General features: G+C 46.1%; 1 protein-coding gene across 2 annotated transcripts in view; it reads right to left on the bottom strand.

Moving 5' to 3' along the window:
* Nucleotides 1-23,306: 23,306 nt before the first annotated feature.
* Nucleotides 23,307-24,838, bottom strand: part of LOC115166893 (proprotein convertase subtilisin/kexin type 6) — a gene marked incomplete in the record, with an annotated part of 86,931 nt that continues 85,399 nt past the window's right edge. For both annotated transcript variants that reach the window (XM_029720798.1, XM_029720799.1), the window contains 1 exon segment: nucleotides 23,307-24,385. In XM_029720798.1, the coding sequence (XP_029576658.1) occupies nucleotides 24,288-24,385 (98 nt within the window).

Consider the following 24,838-nt stretch of genomic DNA (forward strand, 5'->3'; position numbering starts at 1 on the left):
GATGGGGAAACAGCAGCAGTAAGGGGGAAACAGCAGCAGTAAGGGGGAAACAGCAGCAGTGACGGGGAAACAGCAGCAGTGATGGGAAACAGCAGTAGTGATGGGGAAACAGCAGCAGTGATGGGAAACAGCAGCAGTGACGGAGAAACAGCAGCAGTGATGGGGAAACAGCAGCAGTGATGGGAAACAGCAGTAGTGATGGGGAAACAGCAGCAGTGATGGGAAACAGCAGTAGTGATGGGGAAACAGCAGCAGTGATGGGAAACAGCAGCAGTGACGGGGAAACAGCAGCAGTGACGGGAAACAGCAGCAGTGACGGGAAACAGCAGCAGTGATGGGAAACAGCAGCAGTGATGGGAAACAGCAGCAGTGATGGGAAACAGCAGTAGTGATGGGGAAACAGCAGCAGTGATGGGAAACAGCAGTAGTGACGGGGAAACAGCAGCAGTGACGGGAAACAGCAGCAGTGACGGGAAACAGCAGCAGTGATGGGAAACAGCAGCAGTGATGGGAAACAGTAGAAGTGAGGGGAAACAGTAGAAGTGATGGGGAAACAGTAGCAGTGATGGGGAAACAGTAGCAGTGATGGGGAAACAGCAGCAGTGATGGGGAAACAGCAGCAGTGATGGGGAAACAGCAGTAGTGATGGGGAAACAGTAGCAGTGAGGGGAAACAGCAGTAGTGATGGGAAACAGCAGTAGTGATGGGAAACAGCAGCAGTGATGGGAAACAGCAGTAGTGATGGGGAAACAGTGGCAGTAGGGGGAAACAGCAGCAGTGATGGGGAAACAGCAGCAGTGATGGGGAAACAGCAGCAGTGATGGGGAAACAGCAGCAGTGATGGTGAAACAGCAGCAGTGATGGGAAACAGCAGTAGTGATGGGGAAACAGTAGCAGTAGGGGGAAACAGCAGCAGTGATGGGGAAACAGCAGCAATGATGGGGAAACAGCAGCAGTGATGGTGAAACAGCAGCAGTGATGGGAAACAGCAGTAGTGATGGGGAAACAGTAGCAGTAGGGGGAAACAGCAGCAGTGATGGGGAAACAGCAGCAGTGATGGGGAAACAGCAGCAGTGATGGTGAAACAGCAGCAGTGATGGGGAAACAGCAGCAGTGATGGGAAACAGCAGCAGTGATGGGAAACAGTAGAAGTGAGGGGAAACAGTAGAAGTGAGGGGAAACAGCAGCAGTGATGGGGAAACAGCAGCAGTGATGGGGAAACAGCAGCATTGATGGGGAAACAGCAGCAGTGATGGGAAACAGCAGCAGTGATGTGGAAACAGTAGCAGTAATGAAATCAAATCAAATCAAATTTTATTGGTCACATACACATGGTTAGCAGATGTTAATGCGAGTGTAGCGAAATGCTTGTGCTTCTAGTTCCGACCATGCAGTAATATCTAACAAGTAATATAACAAGTTCACAACGACTACTTTATACACACAAGTGTAAAGAAATGAATAAGAATATGTACATATAAATATATGGATGAGCAATGGCCGAACGGCATAGGCAAGATGCAGTAGATGGTATAGAGTACAGTATATACATATGAGATGAGTAATGTAGGGTATGTAAACATTATATAAAGTGCCATTGTTTAAAGTGACTAGTGATACATTTGTTGCATCCAATTTTATATTATTAAAGTGGCTAGAGATTTGAGTCAGTATGTTGGCAGCAGCCACTCAATGTTAGTGATGGCTGTTTAACAGTCTGATGGCCTTGAGATAGAAGCTGTTTTTTAGTCTTGGTCCCAACTTTGATGCACCTGTACTGACCTCGCCTTCTGGATGATAACGGGGTGAACAGGAAGTGGCTTGGGTGGTTGTTGTCCTTGATGATCTTTTTAGCCTTCCTGTGACATCGGGTGGTGTAGGTATCCTGGAGGGCAGATAGTTTGCCCCCGGCGATGCATTGTGCAGACCTCACTACCCTCTGGAGAACCTTCCGGTTATGGGCGGAGCAGCTGCCGTACCAGGCGGTGATACAGCCCGACAGGAGGCTCTCGATTCTTGATCTGTAAAAGTTTGAAAGTGTTTTTGGTGACAAGCCAAATTTCTTCAGCCTCCTGAGGTTGAAGAGGCGCTGTTACGCCTTCTTCACCACGCTGTCTGTGTGGGTGGACCATTTCAGTTTGTCTGTGATGTCTACACAGAGGAACTTAAAACGTTCCACCTCTCCACTACTGTCCCGTCGACGTGGATAGGGGGGAAACAGCAGCAGTGACAGGAAAACAGCAGCAGTGATGGGAAACAGCAGCAGTGACAGGGAAACAGTAGCAGTGACGGGGAAACAGTAGCAGTGACGGGGAAACAGCAGCAGTGACAGGGAAACAGTAGCAGTAATGGGAAACAGCAGCAGTGACAGGAAAACAGCAGCAGTGACGGGGGAAACAGTAGCAGTGATGGGAAACAGCAGCAGTGACAGGAAAACAGCAGCAGTGACAGGGAAACAGTAGCAGTGATGGGAAACAGCAGCAGTGACAGGGAAACAGTAGCAGTAATGGGAAACAGAAGCAGTGAGGGGAAACAGCAGCAGTGATGGGAAACAGCAGCACTAATGGGAAACAGTAGCATTAAGGGGAAACAGAAGCAGTGATGGGAAACAGCAGCAGTGATGGGAAACAGCAGCAGTGATGGGAAACAGCAGCAGTGATGGGAAACAGTAGCAGTAAGGGGAAACAGAAGCAGTGATGGGAAACAGTAGCAGTAAGGGGAAACAGCAGAAGTGATGGGAAACAGTAGCAGTGATGGGGAAACAGCGGCAGTGACGGGAAACAGTAGCAGTAAGGGGAAACAGCAGCAGGAACAGGGAAACAGTAGCAGTGACAGGGAAACAGTAGAAGTGAGGGGGAACAGCAGCAGTGATGGGAAACAGTTGCAGTGATGGGGAAACAGCAGCAGTGAGGTGGAAACAGTAGAAGTGAGGGGGAAACAGTGGCAGTGAGGTGGAAACAGCAGCACTGAAATTGAAACAGTAGAAGTGAGGTGGAAACAGTAGCAGTGAGGGGGAAACAGCAACAGTGATGGGAAACAGTAGCAGTAAGGGGGAAACAGCAGAGGTGATGGGAAACAGCAGCAGTGATGGGAAAGAGTAGCAGTGATGGGAAACAGTAGAAGTGATGGAAAACAGTAGCAGTAAGGAGGGAACAGCAGCAGTGAGGGGGAAACAGCAGCAGTGAGGTGGAAACAGTAGCATTGAGGGGGAAACAGCAGCAGTGAGGGGGAAACAGTAGCAGTGATGGGAAACAATAGCACTAAGGGGAAACGGCAGCAGTGATGGGAAACAGTAGCAGTAAGGGGAAAACAGCAGCAGTGAGGTGGAAACAGTAGCAGTAAGGGGGAAAAATTAGCAGTGATGGGAAACAGCAGCAGTCACAGGGAAAAATTAGCAGTGAGGGGGAAACAGTAGCAGTAAGGGGGAAAGATTAGCAGTGATGGGAAACAGCAGCAGTCACAGGGAAAAATTAGCAGTGATGGGAAACAGCAGAAGTGACAGGAAAACAGCAGCAGTGATGGGAAACAGTAGCAGTGAGGGGAAAACAGCAGCAGTGATGTGGAAACAGTAGCAGTAATGGGAAACAGCAGCAGTAATGGGAAACAGAAGCAGTGATGGGGAAACAGCAGCAGTGATGGGAAACAGTTGCAGTAAGGGGGAAACAGCAGCAGTCACAGGGAAAAATTAGCAGTGATGGGAAACAGCAGCAGTCACAGGGAAAAATTAGCAGTGAGGGGGAAACAGTAGCAGTAAGGGGGAAACAGCAGCAGCGAGGGGGAACAAGCAGCAGGGAGGTGGAAACAGTAGCAGTAAGGGGGAAACAGCAGCAGCGAGGGGGAAACAGCAGCAGGGAGGTGGAAACAGTAGCAGTGAGGGGAAACAGCAGAAGTGACAGGAAAACAGCAGCAGTGATGGGAAACAGTAGCAGTGAGGGGAAAACAGCAGCAGTGATGTGGAAACAGTAGCAGTAATGGGAAACAGCAGCAGTAATGGGAAACAGCAGCAGTGACAGGGAAACAGTAGCAGTGAGGGGAAACAGCAGCAGTGATGGGAAACAGAAGCAGTGATGGGGAAACAGCAGCAGTGATGGGAAACAGTTGCAGTAAGGGGGGAACAGTAGCAGTAATGGGGAAACAGCAGCAGTGACAGGGAAACAGCGGCAGTGAGGTGGAAACAGTAGAAGGGAGGGGGAAACAGCAGCAGTGAGGTGGAAACCGTAGCAGTGAGGGGGAAACAGCAGAAGTGACAGGAAAACAGCAGCAGTGATGGGAAACAGTAGCAGTGATGTGGAAACAGTAGCAGTAATGGGAAAAAGCAGCAGTGACAGGTAAACAGTAGCAGTGATGGGAAACAGTAGCAGTAATGGGAAACAGTAGCAGTGATGGGAAACAGCAGCAGTGATGGGAAACAGTTGCAGTAAGGGGGAACAGTAGCAGTAATGGGGAAACAGCAGCAGTGACAGGGAAACAGCAGCAGTGAGGTGGAAACAGTAGAAGGGAGGGGGAAACAGCAGCAGTGAGGTGGAAACAGTAGCAGTGAGGGGAAAACAGCAGCAGTGAGGGGGAAACAGCAGCAGTGACAGGGAAACAGCAGCAGGGAGGTGGAAACAATAGCAGTGAGGGGGAAACAGCAGCAGTGACAGGGGAAACAGTAGAAGTGGGGGGGAGACAGCAGCACTGAGGTGGAAACAGTAGCAGTGGGGGGGAAACAGCAGCACTGCGGTGGAAACAGTAGCAGTGGGGGGGAAACAGCAGCACTGAGGAGGAAACAGTAGCAGTGAGTGGGAAACAGCAGCAGTGGGGGGGAAACAGCAGCACTGAGGTGGAAACAGTAGCAGTGGGGGGGAAACAGCAGCACTGAGGTGGAAACAGTTGCAGTGAGGGGGAAACAGCAGCAGTGGGACACAAGGCGTTCCTCCACCAGCACATGAGCATTAATCTGGTCAGGTCAAGACTTCTTAGCCCTTTGGTTGTTCACCAGAAGCCAGCTGTTTCTCCTCAATATGCTTGACTCCTTTGTGTGTGTTAGCAAGTTATCAATACTGGATGCAAAAATATGTGTTAACTGTTGGTCGTTCTGTCAACAGGCGCAGGCTGCTAAACGTTATGGAAATCTGAAAGCTGTCAAATGTTGGGGAATCCATGATGAGAGGAAATGACTGTAAGAGGATGAGATTAGTTCATCGGCAAGGGCAGTATTGAATGGACTGACGCACACGTACGACCAAATACACAAACATACATGCACATACACAATCCTCAGGGTACAAGTAAAGTAGGGCAAGAGGACAAAATATAAGGCTAATAGGAGGATAACCCCAGTCGAACACAGCAGAGCACATTTTCTCCTCAAGGAGCAATGTGCTGATAGTGAATACAACATACAAATCCTCTTCCAGTGAACTTCATGCTCCCAATGTTAGGCAACTCAGGGTCTGTGAGTGTTGAAAGCTAAGTGGGCTGCATCCTAAATAGCACCTTCATCTCTATATAGTGCACTTCTTTGTGTACTAAATGGGGAATAGGTTGCCATGTTTTACACAGACATGGTGATTTACCATAGGAGAATACACAGCCACATTCCCAGCACAAAGGGTCAGTGAGGTCCAAATCTTGAGGTCGTTGTGCGTAACTGGATTTTATGCCAAAATCTCCTGTTGACATCATTGCCATATGAGTTCTGTTATACTCACAGATATCATTCAAACAGTTTTAGAAACTTCGGAGTGTTTTCTATCCAAATCTACTAATAATATGCATATCTTAGCTTCTGGGCGTGAGTAGGAGGCAGTTTACTCTGGGCATGTCAGTCATCCAAGCTTCTCAATACTGCCACCCATCCATACGTTAAGGGGATGGTAGGCTATGTGTCATGGTTGTCGTCGGTGAAGGAGGACCAAAATGCAGCAGGTATGTGTATGCTCATCTTAAATGATTATTTATTTTCAAAAAAATGAATACAAAAATAACAAAAACACGAGAACTAACAAACGAACAACAAACAGTCTGGCAAAGCCTAAGGCTCAACACAGAACAATCACCCACAAATACCAAACACAAACACACCCTACTATATGGGACTCTCAATCAAAGGCAGATAGACAACACCGGCCTTCAACTGAGAGTCCCAACCCCAATTAACCAAACATAGACATACACTCACTAGACTCCACATAGAAATACCTAAACATAAACCAACACCCGGAATTACTAACTCAAACACCCTTTTAACAAAAACACACCACCCTGAACCACATAAAACAAATACCCTCTGCCACGTCCTGACCAAACTACAAAACAATTAACCTTATACTGGCCAGGACGTGACAGTACCCCCCCCTTAAAAGTGCTACCCCGGAAGCACCTTAACAAAAATTAACCCCAAGCAACACCAAAAGAAAAATTCCCCTTTTCTAAAGGGAGGGAATGGAGGGTGGCTGCCGTCAACGACGGCACTGTGCTACACCCCCCCTCCCCAACCCACCTATATCAGGAGGTGGCTCCGGTTCTGGCCGTTCCGGGCAGTCGGGCCACTCTGGCAGTTCGGGGCAGTCTGGCCAGTCTAGCAGCTCGGGGCAGTCTGGCAGCTCGGGGCAGTCTGGCAGCTCGGGGCAGTCTGGGCAGTCTGGCAGCTCGGGACAGTCTGGGCAGTCTGGCAGCTCGGGACAGTCTGGCAACTTGGGACAGTCTGGGCAGTCTGGCAACTCGGGACAGTCTGGGCAGTCTGGCAACTCGGGACAGTCAGGGCAGTCTGGCCACTCGGGACAGTCAGGGCAGTCTGGCCACTCGGGACAGTCAGGGCAGTCTGGCCACTCCGGCAGTTCAGGGCAGTCTGGCCACTCCGGCAGTTCAGGGCAGTCTGGCCACTCCGGCAGTTCAGGGCAGTCTGGCCACTCCGGCAGTTCAGGGCAGTCTGGCCACTCCGGCAGTTCAGGGCAGTCTGGCCACTCCGGCAGTTCAGCGCAGTCTGGCCACTCCGGCAGTTCAGCGCAGTCTGGCCACTCCGGCGACTGTTGACTGGCGGGCAGCTCCGACGACTGTTGACTGGCGGGCAGCTCCGACGACTGTTGACTGGCGGGCAGCTCCGACGACTGTTGACTGGCGGGCAGCTCCGACGACTGTTGACTGGCGGGCAGCTCCGACGACTGTTGACTGGCGGGCAGCTCCGACGACTGTTGACTGGCGGGCAACTCTGACGACTGTTGACTGGCGGTGCTGGGTTTACGCACTTGAAGGCTAGTGCGGGGAGCGGGAACAGGACGAGTCGAACTGGGTTGACGCACTTCCGGGTCCGCACGAGAGACAGGAGCTGGAAACCCAGGGCTATGGAGGCGCACAGCCGGTCTAGATCTTACCTCCTGCACAACCCGCCTTGGCTGGATGGAACTAGTAGCCCTGTACGAGCGGGGTGCTCGTACAGGGCAGACTGGGCTGTGCAGGGGCCTGATGGTAGCCGTGCGTAGAGCGGGAGTTGGGTAGCCTGGTCCTCGGAGGCGTACCGGCGACCAGATGCGCTGCGCAGGCATCCTCCTACCAGGCTGGATGCCCGCTCTAGCACGGCACCTGCGAGGGGCTGGAATAACTCGCACCGGACTGTGCGTGCGTATGGGTGAGATAGTGCGCTTCTCAGCGAAACATAGCGCTCTCCACCCCATACGCTCCTCCATATAACCACGGGTAGCTGGCTTCCGGCTCTTCCTTCGCCTAGCCAAACTACCCGTGTGCCCCCCCCAAAACATTTCTTGGGGGTGCCTCTCGTGCTTCTCCCTCAGCGCGTCCATGGCCTCGTACCTCCGCCTCTCTGCCTTGGCTGCCTCAATTTCCCACTGCGGGCGGCGATACTCCCCAGCCTGGTGCCAAGGTCCGGCCCCGTCCAGAACTTCCTCCCAAGTCCACTTCTCCCGCCAGTCCAACTCGAAATCCGTCTGCTCCTTCCTCTGCTGCTTGGTCCAATTTTGGTGGGTGATTCTGTCACGGTTGTTGTCGGTGAAGGAGGACCAAAACGCAGCAGGTATGTGTATGCTCATCTTAAATGATTATTTATTTTCAAAAAAATGAATACAAAAATAACAAAAACACGAGAACTAACAAACGAACAACAAACAGTCTGGCAAAGCCTAAGGCTCAACACAGAACAATCACCCACAAATACCAAACACAAACACACCCTACTATATGGGACTCTCAATCAAAGGCAGATAGACAACACTTGCCTTCAACTGAGAGTCCCAACCCCAATTAACCAAACATAGACATACACTCACTAGACTCCACATAGAAATATCTAAACATAAACCAACACCCGGAATTACTAACTCAAACACCCTTTTAACAAAAACACACCACACTGAACCACATAAAACAAATACCCTCTGCCACGTCCTGACCAAACTACAAAACAATTAACCTTATACTGGCCAGGACGTGACACTATGCTTGTTTTTTAAAATAAAATTCAACTAAATGGGGTAAACCAATCGGTTTTCTCTGTTTCTAAATACGACATTCACAGGCACAAAAGGCACATCTCTTGCTCCATGGGCACTGTGCATCACTGCTGGGTAGGCTGCACTTCCGCTCTCAAAATCATGTCATTACCAACTGCGTCACAGTTAAGGCTTTTGGTGGGTCTTAGAAATTCTCTTTAGCGCTGCATGAAATTGTCACTTTTGTGCTTGTTTTCAAGAACACACCTCAAATATTGCCAAGAGTATGCAAAGCTATCATCAAGGCAAAGTGTGGCTACTTTGAAGAATCTGAAATATAAAATATATTTGGATGTGTTTAACACTTTTGTGGTTGCTACATGATTCCATATGTGTTATTTCATAGTGTTGATGTCTTCACTATTATTCTACAATGTAGAAAATTGTACAAAATTAAGAAAAACCCTGGAATGAGTAGGTGTGTCCAAACTTTTGACTAGTATTGCAGATCAGAAAGTACCACAAGAATCATGAAGCCAAATGACCAAATCGCCTTCTAGTGGCCTCATGGGTAGAACGTTATTCATATTTTTCATAATTAATCAACATTATTTAAAAAACAAAAACACTGAAAATCTTGTGTTTCTATGTCAAACAGTTTTGTTATATTTCTGTCTTCTGTGATGCATATAAAGTGTAATATTGGGATGCAAACTCAAAAGGGAATACATTTCAGCTCCATATCTGACATGGTACAGGTGTCTCAGGTGTCATTTTTTAAAGATCATAACCATGTGTGTGTGGTATATACTTTTGTTTCAAAGTAGAATTGTTTAAGACTACCAAGAAACACTGTGTGACCCTGATTTAGCCCACTGCAGTAAAAGGTTAATTAAAACCTGTCAGAATGACAGGAATACAACAGAAAGGTCCTGTGGTACCGTACCATAAGAATACAAGTAATGTGGTAAATTACCACAAGAGTAAAGAAATGTAGTGATAATGTCTTTTTCTGTGGTAATGTGGTGGTAATCTTGCAGTATTTGACAGAAATCATCAAAGGCAAGCTATTCCTGTGTACCATACAACCTGAACAGAATAATCCTCAAAATGTAGCTAATAGGTTACTCAATATCATGTTCTGAGTAGGATTAGACGAATTGGACTGTTCAAATCTTAAAACAGCCTCTTTCAGGAGAAATAAGACAGGTATTTTTTTTTTACAAGTTTATTGTTTATTTTTATTCATTATACACTTCGTCTGGAGCCCAGGTATCAAATGTAATTAAGAATAGGCATACTTGACATCAATTCAATAGATCATGGCACATGTATATACATATTTGTGAGTTGCCTCACATTTGTGAGTTGCGTTTTACAGATCAGTTTCACATAGATAAAATGCAAAGATTACCATACCATGTGGCACCACTAAATAACCACACCAAAAACATAGAATGACCACATTAAAAAACTAAAATTACCACACACAACACAGGATTTGTACCACAGCAATAACACATGTGTGTGGTAAAATGGTCCAAAATATACTGTATATACAAAAGTATGTGGACACCCCTTCAAATTTGTGAATTCGGCTACTTCAGCCACACCCGTTGCAGATAGTAGTATAAAATCGAGCACACAGCCATGCAATCACCATAGACAAACATTGGCAGTAGAATGTCCTTACTCAAGAGCTCAGTGACTTTCAATGTAGCACCATCTGTTATTGTGTGCTGTTATTGTGGAGTGGAAACATCTAGGAGCAACGGCTCAGCCGCGAAGTGTTAGGCTACACAAGCTCACAGAACAGGACTGCTGAAGCGCGTAGCGTGTACAAATCGTCTGTCCTCGGTTGCAACAATCACTACCGAGTTACAAACTGCCTCTGGAAGCAACGTCAGCACAATAACTGTTCACCGGGAGCTTCATGAAAAGGGTTTCCATGGCCGAGCAGCACACAAGCCTAAGATCACCATGGGCAATGCCATGTTTTTCATCCGCATTCTCTGGAGTGATGAATGACACTTCACCATCTGATAGTCAGACGGACAAATCTATGTTTGGCGGATGCCAGGAGAACGCTACCCCATCGAACACTTTTGGGATGAATTGGTCAGTGCCCGACCTCACTAATGCTCTTGTGGCTTGTACCACAGGAATAACCCTCTTGTACCACAGGAATAACCCAGAGTACCACAAGACTACCACAGGAGAAGTACCACAGGAATATTTGACTGTGTGTTAAATTTACCAGGATTACCACAGGACATAGTTGTAAATTGCAACGTCAGACATAGTTGTGGGTTTGTTGTGTGTTTTCTGGGAAGTCAGCGTTAGACTGAGAAAGCTCAAACGAACATGATTTCCAGAAAGCATGGTGTTATCAGACACCCTGAAGTGATCAGAATTTTGACACTAAATTCTATTTAAACCATCATGTTAGTAAGAAGGTATGCAAATGTAAAGGGAAAGAGATTAAGTGAAATCCCTGCAAGGTGTTTTCAATTAGAGAACGCATTGTAATGTGCCAAGCTAAATGAAATTATGTTTAATTCATGCTGGTGAAAACAGGCTTAGATTCAATCAGTTCAGCGTTAACCGACAATTGCATAGTGTAGCGTGGTTCGTTCTGCGTTGTGTACTTTTAATCAGGACACTGCCACAACTGGAATTATGATGGTTGAACCATGTTTATTGGTCCTGCACACGAAGAGACAACACACAATAGGTTAGCCCTCGGTGCAGTCACAGCTCTCGGGCACCTTGCTAGCTGAAGGTCCGGCAAAAGAGCGGGAACTGCATACATACATTCAGTGCCCATCAGCACACTATACAATACAGTTAAAATTATATACAACATATTCGGAACAAAATAAAGGACATACCTGCACACGAAGAGACAACACACAATAGGTTAGCCCTCGGTGCAGTCACAGCTCTCGGGCACCTGCGTGACCACATAGCAACTCACTCAAACACGGTCCCAAATACTCCCGAGTTACAATAGGTACCCTAATTAGCGAGCTGGTGAAAGTTAACATAAATCTTTATAATTGTTCACATTGTAACAAACCCTATAATTGCGTAACAGCACTTTATGTAACTTTACCACAGTTTTATATTGCCAAATTACGGCGCCAAGGACAACATACCTCGCTAGCTGAAGGTCCGGCAAAAGAGAACGATAACAGGGTCAGTAAGTACGGATAACCCGCGATGGACCAAACCAAAATATACAAACTTTTACAATTAGGTGTATTTACAATATAGATATCAAAAAATGTTTGTACACTGAAAAATAACATTAACTATGCTGCTGTAATTAAATAAAGAAAACACATTGAATTATTATTATTGTTATTAACATCCCCTCTTGCCCTGGCCTACTTGAACTGTCCTTGCGTGCAACTTGGTGCATAATCTAGGGGAACAACATCACTCTACTACATTCACCCCCACTGTTTTACACTAGATTATAGGCCCAAAACACATTACCTCGAAGGTAACAAAGCAAAGAAAGAAAAAAATATATAAAATTCACACCCACAGAGCGACGGAGTAACCCAGTGTAGTCCCTTAAGTCTAGACCCACAAATGGTCGATCAGCTGGAAAGCTATCCCGCGAAGGATTAGGAAAAATAAGAGGTAGCTAATCCCTTATTCAACCGTATAGAAAAAAAGGCCAAATACATTTTATGCTGATGAACTACACACAAAGTTACATGAATTGTCAAAAATATTAGACCAACCCACCAATCACTCTAAGACCCAGTTAGGTTACCATATACACACAAAAAAATGAAAAGGTAGACAATATCCTACCGTCACTGAGAAACCAAGAACGGTTTCATTTCCTGTGTAAACATAGTTTGGATTAACCTATTCACTGGCTTAATAAATCTACCTAGTCTAGTCCGAACACCCTCACCCAAAAACCTAGCAGGAATGTCACGGACAGCACTAACCGTGCTCAGAGGTCTAACCTCAGGTTGGGGAATACTACAACTCGGCCTATCCGGAGCCAGCACACTTTCAGTTACAGACTCAACACTAGTAGCGTCAGACGACTGATCAGAATCCTGGTAGATTGCCACAGACCACACTGACAAAGCATCTTCAACCAAGTTAACATCTGTCACAGCACCATCCCCACTGAATGGAGTTTCGCCATCAGAACTCTTGTAGGCTTTGGGAATCTCTCTCTGGTCCACTTCTACTGAGCACACCTCACTCAAGGGGACGTCATATGGCCGTTCCACTTCACTTCCATCAACTGGGACTACACCATCTTCTTGGAATATCCTCCCAGAAGACTCAGGAAGGCTTGCTACCCAGTGGACAGTCCTTGCGTCACTCCCATCCATTTTGCTGGACGCTGCAGACATCTCAGAGAACACGTCACCACTCGATAGATATCCGTGACTCTCAGGTTCTTCCCATGAAGGCAAAGGCAGAAAGTTGACTGGCATAATCAGGTTCCTATGCACCGTCTTGATGCGCCCAGTGGTAGGGTGCTGTATACGATATGTGTTCAGTGAGCTGTTCTTCGCAACAACTATGTACACCGCACTGTCCCAGCGATCAGCCAGTTTCTTCTTGCCCCTCTCTCCCTTGTTAGCAAGTAGAACTCTGTCTCCCTTCTCTACCGAATGACCCTTCGACCGTCTGTTGTAGACCTCGGCTTGTCTCTTTTGTTGCTTACTTGCATGCTGCTGAGCCAATGTCATGGCTTCTCTCAGATCCTCACCCAAAGACTGGACATACTTATCCACATCGACCGTGTCCCCATCCAACAGCACACTTTCAAACATAACATCTACTGGCAACCTAGGGGTGCGTCCAAACATCAAGAAGAAGGGTGGAAACCCAGTAGTCTCGTGAACAGTGCAGTTATAGGAGAATGTCAATGTGTTCAACATCTGAGGCCATTTAGCCTTGGACCTAGCTGGCAGAGCTCTAATCATCCCACCCAGCGTGCGATTTAGACGTTCTGCTTGACCGTTCCCCATGGGATGATAAGGTGTGGTGTGGGACTTTCCAACACCAGATAACTGAAGTAATTCTGCAATAAGTGAACTTTCAAAGTTAGCACCCCTGTCAGAATGGATACAATCAGCGAACCCATAAACGCAGAAGAAATTATTCCAGAGAACACGAGCCACAGTCTTAGCAGACTGGTTTGAACACGGATACGCACATGCCAGCTTAGTAAAGTGATCAGTCACTACTAACACATCAATAGACTTGTTGTTTGAATCTTCTGCAGTCCAGAAATCAATACACACAAGTTCCAAAGGTGCCGTTGTCACAATGGAGACAAGTGGAGCTCTTGCTTCAGGCTCAGGTGCTTTACTCAACACGCATCTCTTACAGTGGGCCACGTATTCCTTGACATCCTTTTCCATAGAGTTCCAGTAAAACCGCTGTCTCGTAAGCCACAATGTGCGCTGCTGACCCTGATGACCAGCATCATCATGAACTCCCTTCAACACAAGGCCCCTCAAAGACACAGGTACAACATACTGGAATATTTTCTTCTTACTCACTGGGTGTTTCGAGACACGATACAGAATCCCTAACCGCGTGGTGAGTTTTCCCCACTGTCTTAGAGTATAAACTGTTTCATTAGCTTCAAGGACTCGCTCTCTCCTAGATGGGCGCCGGCCTCTATCTACAAAGAACATGACTCTGCTGATGACAGGATCCAGTGACTGGTTATCATACAGCTCCTTGTGTGTAAAGACAGGTAAAGGGCTCTGACCCATGGACATCAACTTCTCAAGGTGCTGCGCATGTGAAATGGCCCTCACCGTGGCACCATCATCCCATCGGCGGTGAGCATGGAGGACAGCAGACACCTCTTCACAGGAAACCAACCCACTGACATCGTCTCCAGCTCTACTTAACTCACTCCCAGGAGCCATAGACGTTCCACAGCCAGCCTCGGGCTGTTCACAGGAGAGGCGGAACATGTCTTGAACATCATCCACTCGAAGACCTCTGGCTTCCTCCAGCAGGACATCATATGGAATTCTTGTCAGTCGGTGCAGAACTGTGGAGCGGACAAATGGCTCTCTGCTCAAAGCATCAGCAACGACATTCTTGGGACCTGGTATGTACTGGATATCAAAGTCAAAGGGTGCCAGCTTTGCAACCCATCTCTGCTCGCATGCATCAAGTCTCGGCTTTGTAAGAATATATTTGAGTGGATTGTTGTCGGTCCACACAGTAAACTTATGCCCTCGCAGCCAATGGCTGAATTTATCATGAATGGCCCATTTCATGGCTAGAAATTCCAGCCGGTGAGCAGGATACTTGGATTGTGCATGATTAAGAGATTTACTAGCAAAAGCTATTGGCCTGGCTATTGCCGTTCCATCTTGCACTTGGGATAGTACAGCTCCCAAACCACTAGTAGATGCATCCACAGAAAGTAAAAATGGCTGAGAAAAATCTGGATGAGCCAGCAGTGCCTGGTCAACTAGTGCTGATTTCAAAGCTTCAAAAGCGAGTTGACATTCGGCAGTCCAGTCTGCAGCAGTGAGCCTGCGAGAGGGACCAGGCCTCCTCCCACCCTTGCCTCTCCTAGGCTTCTTCTGACCTGTAGTTAGCTGAAACAATGGCCTAGCAACCATGGAACAATTCTCAATGTAGTGCTGATAGTATACAACCATACCAAGAAAAGAACGGATTTTGCTAGGAGACGGAGTGACACCATCAGCCTCCATCATCTCGCTCTCAGTCACGTTCAAAATAGTTTGAACTTTAGCAGGGTCAGTGGCTACACCCTCCTGAGAAACGATGTGACCCAAAAACTTAACAGACCTCCTCAAAAACTTGCACTTAGACGGAGACAGTTTAAGATTGTGCTCCTGCAACCGCTGAAAAACCATCTCAAGTCTCTGCAGACTCTCTTCCTCAGTCTTAGCAAAAACCATCAGATCATCCAAATAACAAAGGAGACTTAGAAAGTTTTGGTCACCAAAAATGGTCAGCATCATTCTCATAAATGTAGCCAGGCTGTTGCAGAGGCCCTGAGGCAACCGATTGTACTCGTGCAGGCCTAAAGGAGAGGAAAAGGCCGTGTATTTCCTGCCCTCTTCATGCAGTGGCACGTTATAATACCCTGACGTCAAGTCCATTGTGCTGAAGAAGGCATTACCTCCCAGCGCGGCCAGTACATCAGCCTGATGAGGCAGGGGATGAGCGTCCTTTACAGTGCGGGCATTTAACCACCTAAAGTCAGTACATAGGCGCAAGTCCCCATTCTTTTTCCATACCAGCACCAATGGTGAGGCATACTCACTGCTTGATTTTCTGACGATTTCCTTTTCCTCCATATCATCCAGTGTTTCCCTGAGTTTTTGGTAATGAGCTGGAGAAAGCCTACGATAAGGTAATCGAAATGGGCGGTCATCAGTCAGCCGTATGCGATGGCAGAACCCCTTTGCCTCACCACAATCTAGGCTATGTCTAGAGAACACTGTGTCATACTTCCCAATTAAATTGACAAGTTTATCCTTCCAGAACTGTGAAACTGGACACTCCTCAACAGACAGGCCTTGAAGTCCAAGATTGCTCAGTGTACTGTTGCCATGAACTACACTGCCACCACCGGAACTCTTAGCTGTCAGACTGCCGTGTGAGCCGTCACATTGAACTTTAGCCACGTTCTGGTAAGCTGCTTGCTGCTTGACATCATCAAAATCCTCTAATGCAATGCAAGGATACACATCCGCCACTTTAGCATTTCGTCTCAGGGTAACTGGTGATGTTGTTGGATTCACTATCTTCACAGGTAGCCATCCATCCCCCCATAGAGGCGTAACTACTCTCCCCACTAGTATGTGTCGATTCACACAACGAGACGTGCTGGGCTCGACAACAACAGTACTGCCCACAGAGAGTTTTGTCTTTGGGGGTAGGCGGCCCCACACTAGATGCTCACTCATGGGTTGGAGTGTTACTGCTCTCTTCAACTTAATGGTGCCTACTTTATCTGGGATAGAGTCTCCTCTCCATCTCTCCAGATTTGACAGGAGACGCAGGAAGTGGCTGTCATCGCACTGGCTAGAGGAACCTGGTGTACCCACCACCCGCCAGTAGCTGTCATTTGATTTGAACTGTCTAATCAAAGACTTCAACACATTAGTGCCCACAATGAGTTCATCAACCTGCCCATCTACAATAAGCACTGGGACTACATAGCTGAAACCATAAAGCTGAATTTTTAAATCACACATGCCCACTGGGCTAGTTTGCTTCCCACCACAACCCACCAGGATAATATCTGAAGGAGCTAGAAAGTTCCCCTCTACCACTCCTGCCTCCCTCAACCGAGGTACAATATCTGCGCGCAGAGTAGTAGCCATGGAGCCACTATCTAACATCCCCTTCAACTCAACTTTATCCTGTACTAGCACGGAGGTGTAAAACAAACTGTCATTCTGCGGAATTCTCATTGTGTTCTGAAAAATGACTGTGTTGTTCTTGGGTACTGACTCACAAAAGTAAGAATAAACAGATTGGATATCATCATCAGTGGAGGAAAAATAAGACTGCCCCACATTGCCCTCCTCAGAATGGAGGCATTCTAGTTTTCCTGAGACCTGCCAGTCTGTCCACATCCAGGGCTCTGTCGCTGCCCAGCCTCACTACAGTCAAAGCTAATGTGGCCCGGAGAGAAGCACTTGAAGCACAGCTGGTGCATCTGACAGTGAGCTTTGGTCCAGTGATTAGTGCTTCCACAGACGGCGCACTCACGCTGACGTTTGTGGAACTGTTTACGGGGCCCTCTGTTCACAGACTGAGTATTGCTGACCAGAGCCTTCTCTAACAAAGTCAAAACCTTCTCTAATGTCTCACCCTCAGATATAGATGGTGCCCGGTCTGGTTCACGGCCACCTTGAGAAAAGGATGACACCTTAGGTCTGTTCACAGGACCCACTCCCTCCTGTGGGGAGTCAAAGACGGCAGCCACCTGCTGTGAAAGTTGTGTTCTACATGCTTTACGTTCCCTTAACAGTTCATCCAACTGATCCTGTACCTCACTGGCTGTCCAGTCACGAATGGGTTTGCTCTTGAACACTTGGGCCAACTCTCTATCAGGACAGTTGCGTACAAACATGACTGCCAACTCTGAGCACTCATTGGGTAGGGTCCTGCCCTCACTCACAAGGTACTGTTTGGCTGCCTCTGCAGCTTTGTTAAGCCTAATCCAGAAATCTATTGGACCCTCATTAGCATATGGTTTGATTGAATAGAAATCAGCTAATGGCATACCTGAGCAGACAGTATCCCCAAAGTGTTGCTTGAGAACACTGAACACCGCCTTAACGTCTGTGACAACAGGGTTGTTACGCATCCAGACTTTGGTCACATCCCGTGCCCTCCCCATGAGCCTAGACATCACCTCCCCAACATTCTCAGACCCAGTGTAACCCCTCTTCTCTAAGTAGACTCCCATTAACTCCTCCCACTCCAGGACAGAGTACTTATCTGAGCCATCACCCCTAAAGAAAGGTGGAGGACTAACATCGGACTTCACAACCAGATTCAGCTTGGACGCATCAATAAAGGCTGACCCACACTGCTCAGGCAGGGGAACCTGCTGGGGTTGGTGAGGGGGACAGGCAGGAGAAAGACTTGAAACCCCAGACTGCAGTAAACTCGCTCTGATGGATTCACCTATCTCTGAACCAATCTGCTTAATAATGTCACTAAGCTGACTCGGAGGCGTCCCATTATCACTGAGGATTGTGGATGATGGTACATCAAAAGACAGAGGTGGGATACCCTGGTCAGGTGGAACAAACAACCTACCCCTCCCAGCGCTTGAAAACTCAGGACTAGCAAACGCTCTACTCCCAGGAGCTGACTGTACACTTGGCGTAAATGCAAGGACACCCCTCCCTCTACCCACACTAAAATCCCCAGCATAACCAAATTTATGGACTTGAGTTTTCCATGGCTCAACAGAGCACTAAAATACAATGTAATTTACTGCATTCAAATACCAAAAAAAAATTGCAATAAACAAATTCATCAAAAACATACAAATAATCACGAATACCTGTATCTAATGAATATGCTACACTCACATTCACTGTTTACAGTATATATTAGCTTACAGCAAACCATCAACAAATGCGCATGCGCAGGTCGTGCGCCTCAGCCACATGCACAGCTCCCGGGGGTCGGCTCGAGCTGACCAGTCGGCAGGTCACGGCACCAGTTTGTAGCGTGGTTCGTTCTGCGTTGTGTACTTTTAATCAGGACACTGCCACAACTGGAATTATGATGGTTGAATCATGTTTATTGGTCCTGGACACGAAGAGACAACACACAATAGGTTAGCCCTCGGTGCAGTCACAGCTCTCGGGCACCTTGCTAGCTGAAGGTCCGGCAAAAGAGCGGGAACTGCATACATACATTCAGTGCCCATCAGCACACTATACAATACAGTTAAAATTATATACAACATATTCGGAACAAAATAAAGGACATACCTGCACACGAAGAGACAACACACAATAGGTTAGCCCTCGGTGCAGTCACAGCTCTCGGGCACCTGCGTGACCACATAGCAACTCACTCAAACACGGTCCCAAATACTCCCGAGTTACAATAGGTACCCTAATTAGCGAGCTGGTGAAAGTTAACATAAATCTTTATAATTGTTCACATTGTAACAAACCCTATAATTGCGTAACAGCACTTTATGTAACTTTACCACAGTTTTATATTGCCAAATTACGGCGCCAAGGACAACATACCTTGCTAGCTGAAGGTCCGGCAAAAGAGAACGATAACAGGGTCAGTAAGTACGGATAACCCGCGATGGACCAAACCAAAATATACAAACTTTTACAATTAGGTGTATTTACAATATAGATATCAAAAAATGTTTGTACACTGAAAAATAACATTAACTATGCTGCTGTAATTAAATAAAGAAAACACATTGAATTATTATTATTGTTATTAACTTATTAACATCCCCTCTTGCCCTGGCCTACTTGAACTGTCCTTGCGTGCAACTTGGTGCATAATCTAGGGGAACAACATCACTCTACTACAATAGCATATCATTGTTTTTATTTCTGTCATAGGTGTAACTGCGTTAGAGCTGTCAAATCGGTGAGCGACTGCTGATGTGGTCATTGTCACAAAGCCACACCCTTTCCACTCGCTTTAGAAGTTCAGAACGAGAAAGTGTAGGAAATATAGAAATTACATTTAAAATCATTCAACAAAATAATAAAGATCTATATCAGCCTTATCAAAGTGAAGATTACATCACACATTCCAGTGTTCAACTTGTGCCACATGGGATTTCTACTAAAAGACGGTTGGTTGTTTAACAACTAAGCCGACGGGTGCGCAACTATTGGGCAACACAAACAGGGTTGGCTTCGACTGTTTACATCAGGGGTGTCAAACGTCCGGCCCGCGGGCCGTATCAGGCCCGCAAAGGGGTTTAATCCGGCCCGCGAGATGATTTTGTAAAGTATAAAAATGAGCTGCAATTTCTCAAAATAAACTGCTGTTCCAATTGCATCCACTGGATGGCGCAATAGCAATTGTGTTAAGCAAGCAAACTGTTTATACCGGAGCAGAGCAAGTAGGTCAAGCAAGTGCAGCCAGTCCGGATGAGCTACTTTGTTTTGCCCGCGATATTTATTACGACTTCTACTTTTAACATTATTTGCTTTTGCACCCTCATTGCCCCAATATGTCTCTGTCAAAAAAGAGAAAAGTGGACGCGGGTCTGGCGGGTCTGAAGAAACAGCAGTCTGTGTTTTCTCACAGCCGAGACATCAGTGACGCTGCAGTGAAAGCTAGCTATCTCATTGCTAATGAAATCGCAGTGGCTTCAAAACCATTTAGTGAGGGTGAATTTGTAAAAACATGCATGATGAAGGCAGCGGAGATTGTGTGCCCTGAAAAGCGCCAGGCTTTTGCAAATATCAGCCTGACAAGAAACACAGTTGCAGACAGGATTTCCGATCTTTCAGTGGATTTGGACAGCCAGTTGAAGCAAAAAGTAAAGTCATTTATTGGGTTTTCAGTTGCAATTGATGAAAGCACGGACATTACAGATGTTGCACAACTGGCCATTTTCATCCGCGGAGTTGATGACACATTGACCATCACCGAGGAGTTCATGGAGTTGGTGCCGATGACAGATACAACGACAGCAGCTGATATTTTCACCGCACTCGTCGGCGCGCTGGACAGGGTCGGAGTGGACTGGTCCCGCGCTGTCAGCCTGGCTACAGATGGTGCGCCCTCAATGATCGGGAAAAAAGCAGGCGTTGTGACAAAGTTCAGAGAGAAAGTGCAATCTGCAAATGGAGGACGTGATTTTTGGACTTTTCACTGTATTTTGCACCAGGAGGCTTTGTGTTGCAAGTCATTAAAGATGGATAACGTCATGAAGGTGGTCATCCAAACTGTTAATTTCATCCGATCCAGAAGCCTGAATCACCGTCAGTTTGACAGCCTTCTCAGAGAGAAAGACCACATCTATGGCCTGCCATACCACACTGAGGTAAGATGGTTAAGCCAAGGTGCTGTGCTTAGGCGTTTCTTTGATTTACGAGAAGAAATTGAACAGTTCATGGAAGAAAAGGGCAAACCAGTGTTAGAATTTAATTCCGCAGAATGGATGCAGGACCTTGCATTTATGGTGGATGTTACAGAGCACCTGAATAACTTGAACAAACAGCTGCAAGGGCGCAACAAAGTCGTCACGCATTATTATGACATTGTGGGAGACGCAACTCGCCGGTGGTGATGCAGCTCACTTCCCCTGTCTGAAAAATGTGTGCGTGACCCAACATGTGGCAGACATGAAGCGGTTCAAAGATAAAATAACGGGACTGTTACGGGAGTTTGAGCAACGCTTTCAGATTTTTGGTGAACTGGAGAAAGACTTCAACGTTTTTTGCCATTCACCGTGAATCCCTCTGATCTGCCCGTCAGCTTGAAATAATAGACTTGCAGTGTGACTCGGATATGAAGGGCAAATTTGCCGCAGCTGGCTTGGACACATTTTATCAGAATCTCTTGCCAGGTTACCCCAACTTGACAGCCCTCGCTGCAAAACTGTTGTGCATGTTTGGAACCACATATCTTTGTGAGCAAGTTTTCTCTGTAATGAGCATAAATAAAACAAAGCTGTGCTCAAGGCTCACGCACAAGCACTTGAATCACATCCTGAAGTTGGCTGCCACTCAGGATGTGACGCCTGATATTGATGCGCTGGTGAAAGCTAAAAGATGCCAGGTATCAGGAGTCAACTAAACTATGCAACCCCACTTAAAGTGCTGCATGAGACACCCTGATATAGTTCTGTGATCTGTGATATACTTCTGTGAATCACTGAGGCATTGTGTGTTTGTGTGTTCTTTTTCTTTAGAATTTTCAAATAAACTTGAGGTGTTTTATGATTAATAGTGATGTTGTGCTTGTACTATTGTGGACACACTGTCCTCAGGCTCCAGCTTTATGTTGATCGTATTAAAACAAAGAAAACAATCTGAAGTTGTTGTTTTTAAGTTATATATACCATGATTTTACCGGTCCGGCCCACTTGGGAATAGATTTTCCTCCATGTGGCCCCTGAGCTAAAATGAGTTTGACACCCCTGGTTTACATGTACACTATATTACGTCCACAATGTTTATTAAAAACATAAATCAATTTGCACAATGAGCATTTATTGTCTTCACCGATACATTACAGTTGTTGGTTAGCTAGCTAGCGATTTTTTTTGGCCATATCAGCTTAGACATGACCAGTCAAAACACCTCAAAACAACATGTGATCAATATACAACGAGCTGAAACGAGTCAGCTACGATTCCCCACATTGCAGCTTCTTGTCATTGTTGCTAGCTATCTGGTCATCCAGAATCACAACAACACACAGACTTCTGCCCCATCGAAGCGGGCGCATTGTTTACGTGACGTTGTCAGCTAGCCCGTCTATGCGACTCATGTCTACGATAGGTATAATACTGGACGCAGGGTTGCCAACTCATTTTCAGGTTAAGTTGCTAGAGGCAGGTTGATTTGTTGCTAAAACGCAAAATTGCGTCATTACGTAGAATACGCAATAACGTTGCTCAAATTGACTGGCCATCTCGACAAAAAATATGATTTGACATTTGTTCAGGGACAGACTCCCACTATTTTCTGTACTTCTGGCTGTACAAATTTGATTGAGACATGTTGATTTATGTTGTAAGTTCTCTGTTCAAGATCAAACATTCGTGACCAACTGTATTCATTGGGTTTGGCTCGTACTATTGCTGCTGCAGTCAGCCAACAATAATTTGCAATTTGCTGAAATTGCTGCTGGCCTGCTGCTGCCTGTGCACGAGTTGAGCGCCTGCTGCTGACGTCACTCACACTTTTGCCGCCAGGCACGTGTTAAGACAGTGTGTGACAGAGAAAATCGTTGTGTTATTTAGAGGGAAAATGCATTCTAGCGTTTGAGTCACTTTTCAAAAGTTGCTAAAAGTTCAAAATAAATTTTAAAAGTAGCTAAATTTGTTGCTAGGTGCTGTTTGAAAAAAAAGTTTCCAGGGTAGTCTGAAAAGTTGCTATATCTAGCAACAAAATTGCTAAATTGGCATAACTGACTGGAAGCCACTTGTGGATGTGGCAGCTCCAACGCAGTTCCACCTCCGACATCGGCTAAACACGGTGAATCGATTGAATCTAGGCCTGAGGCTTTAGAAACAACTTAACAATGTTGACTTCACAAACACCTTGTATTGGTTTGTTAAAATCTGATAAGAGTCATATTCGGGTTGAAGCTTTAGTGAGTTTGAAAGCCTGTGTCAAACATTTCTGTGCAACAAGATATCATACACAATTTACGTATTTTATTTAATACATAAAACAAACGATAAAAACATCAAATACACATTCTAAAATGTACAACAGCATTTGAAATGGTAGAGTATACAAGAATTGTACAGTATTCAGTAATAGTCCCATGTAGCTCAGTTGGTAGAGCATGGTGCTCGCAATGCCAGGGTTGTGGGTGTGATTCCCACGGGGACCAGTACGAGAAAATGTATGCACTCACTAGTCACTGAATAATAGTGTCTGCTAAAATGTAAATACAATTACAGTAATTCATTGTTTTACATATTTCTTTATAAAAAAAACTAAAAGCCTTATACAGTATAAAAAAAAATGTGAGGAAGTTTGTATCTTAAGTATGAAAAAGTTGATCTGGGTCGTATTCGGTAGGGCACACAACAGAAAACAGAAAGGTTCAAGTAGTCCCTTCATGTTTCAGTTTGTCTTGTTCCATTTGGTGCCTTATAAATACAATCCCCATTTTGAGTGATGCTGTTTCTTTATCAACCAGCTCATACTATTCAGGTGACCAATTCACTTCCAAAAAATAGTGGTTCAATCAGAGTTATCGACTAACATGTGTAGTCGTAAAAAGTACTGTACTTTACAACAATGCAGCATTAGAATAAAAAATATACATGTTACATACTGTATATAGTTTTTTTAATAAAAAAGACAACTTTAAAATACTGTATATATCGTATGAAAATCAAGTCTACCCTTTGCAGGGTAAAATTGATGGGAGGAATAGTATGTGTTCCACGGTTGGGGTCAATTCCATTTCAATTCAGCGGATTCGGGAACGCATTGAGGGAAATGGAATTGACCCCCAACCCTGGTGAAGGCCTATTCATTCTTTCTTTTCATTCAGACACAGACATTAGCTAGTTTGTAAATGTACAGCAGATGAGGAAGTGGTGGGTTCCACGCATGGTTCCTCTCCAGGTTCCACTCTTCAGGTTCTCTACTAGGATTCTCAACCGGTCATCAGACAGGTTCTGCAGCAGAACTGGCGGAACAGCTTCTTCTCACACAGCCGGTTGGACTTTACCATCTCACAAAACACCTCGTCGGCTAGAGAGAGAGAGAGACTTCATAGATTATACACACAGCCGGTTGGACTTTACCATCTCACAAAACACCTCGTCGGCTAGAGAGAGAGAGAGAGACTTCATAGATTATACACACAGCCGGTTGGACTTTACCATCTCACAAAACACCTCGTCGGCTAGAGAGAGAGAGAGAGAGAGAGACTTCATAGATTATACACACAGCCGGTTGGACTTTACCATCTCACAAAACACCTCGTCGGCTAGAGAGAGAGAGAGAGAGAGAGACTTCATAGATTATACACACAGCCGGTTGGACTTTACCATCTCACAAAACACCTCGTCGGCTAGAGGGAGAGAGAGACTTCATAGATTATACACACAGCCAGTTGGACTTTAACCATCTCACAAAACACTACCTTCGTCACGGCTAGAGGTAGAGAGAGAGAAGAGACTTCAATAGATGATACACACAGCC

Source organism: Salmo trutta, chromosome 29 (assembly GCF_901001165.1).
Source record: "Salmo trutta chromosome 29, fSalTru1.1, whole genome shotgun sequence".
Classification (NCBI taxonomy): Eukaryota; Metazoa; Chordata; class Actinopteri; order Salmoniformes; family Salmonidae; genus Salmo; species Salmo trutta.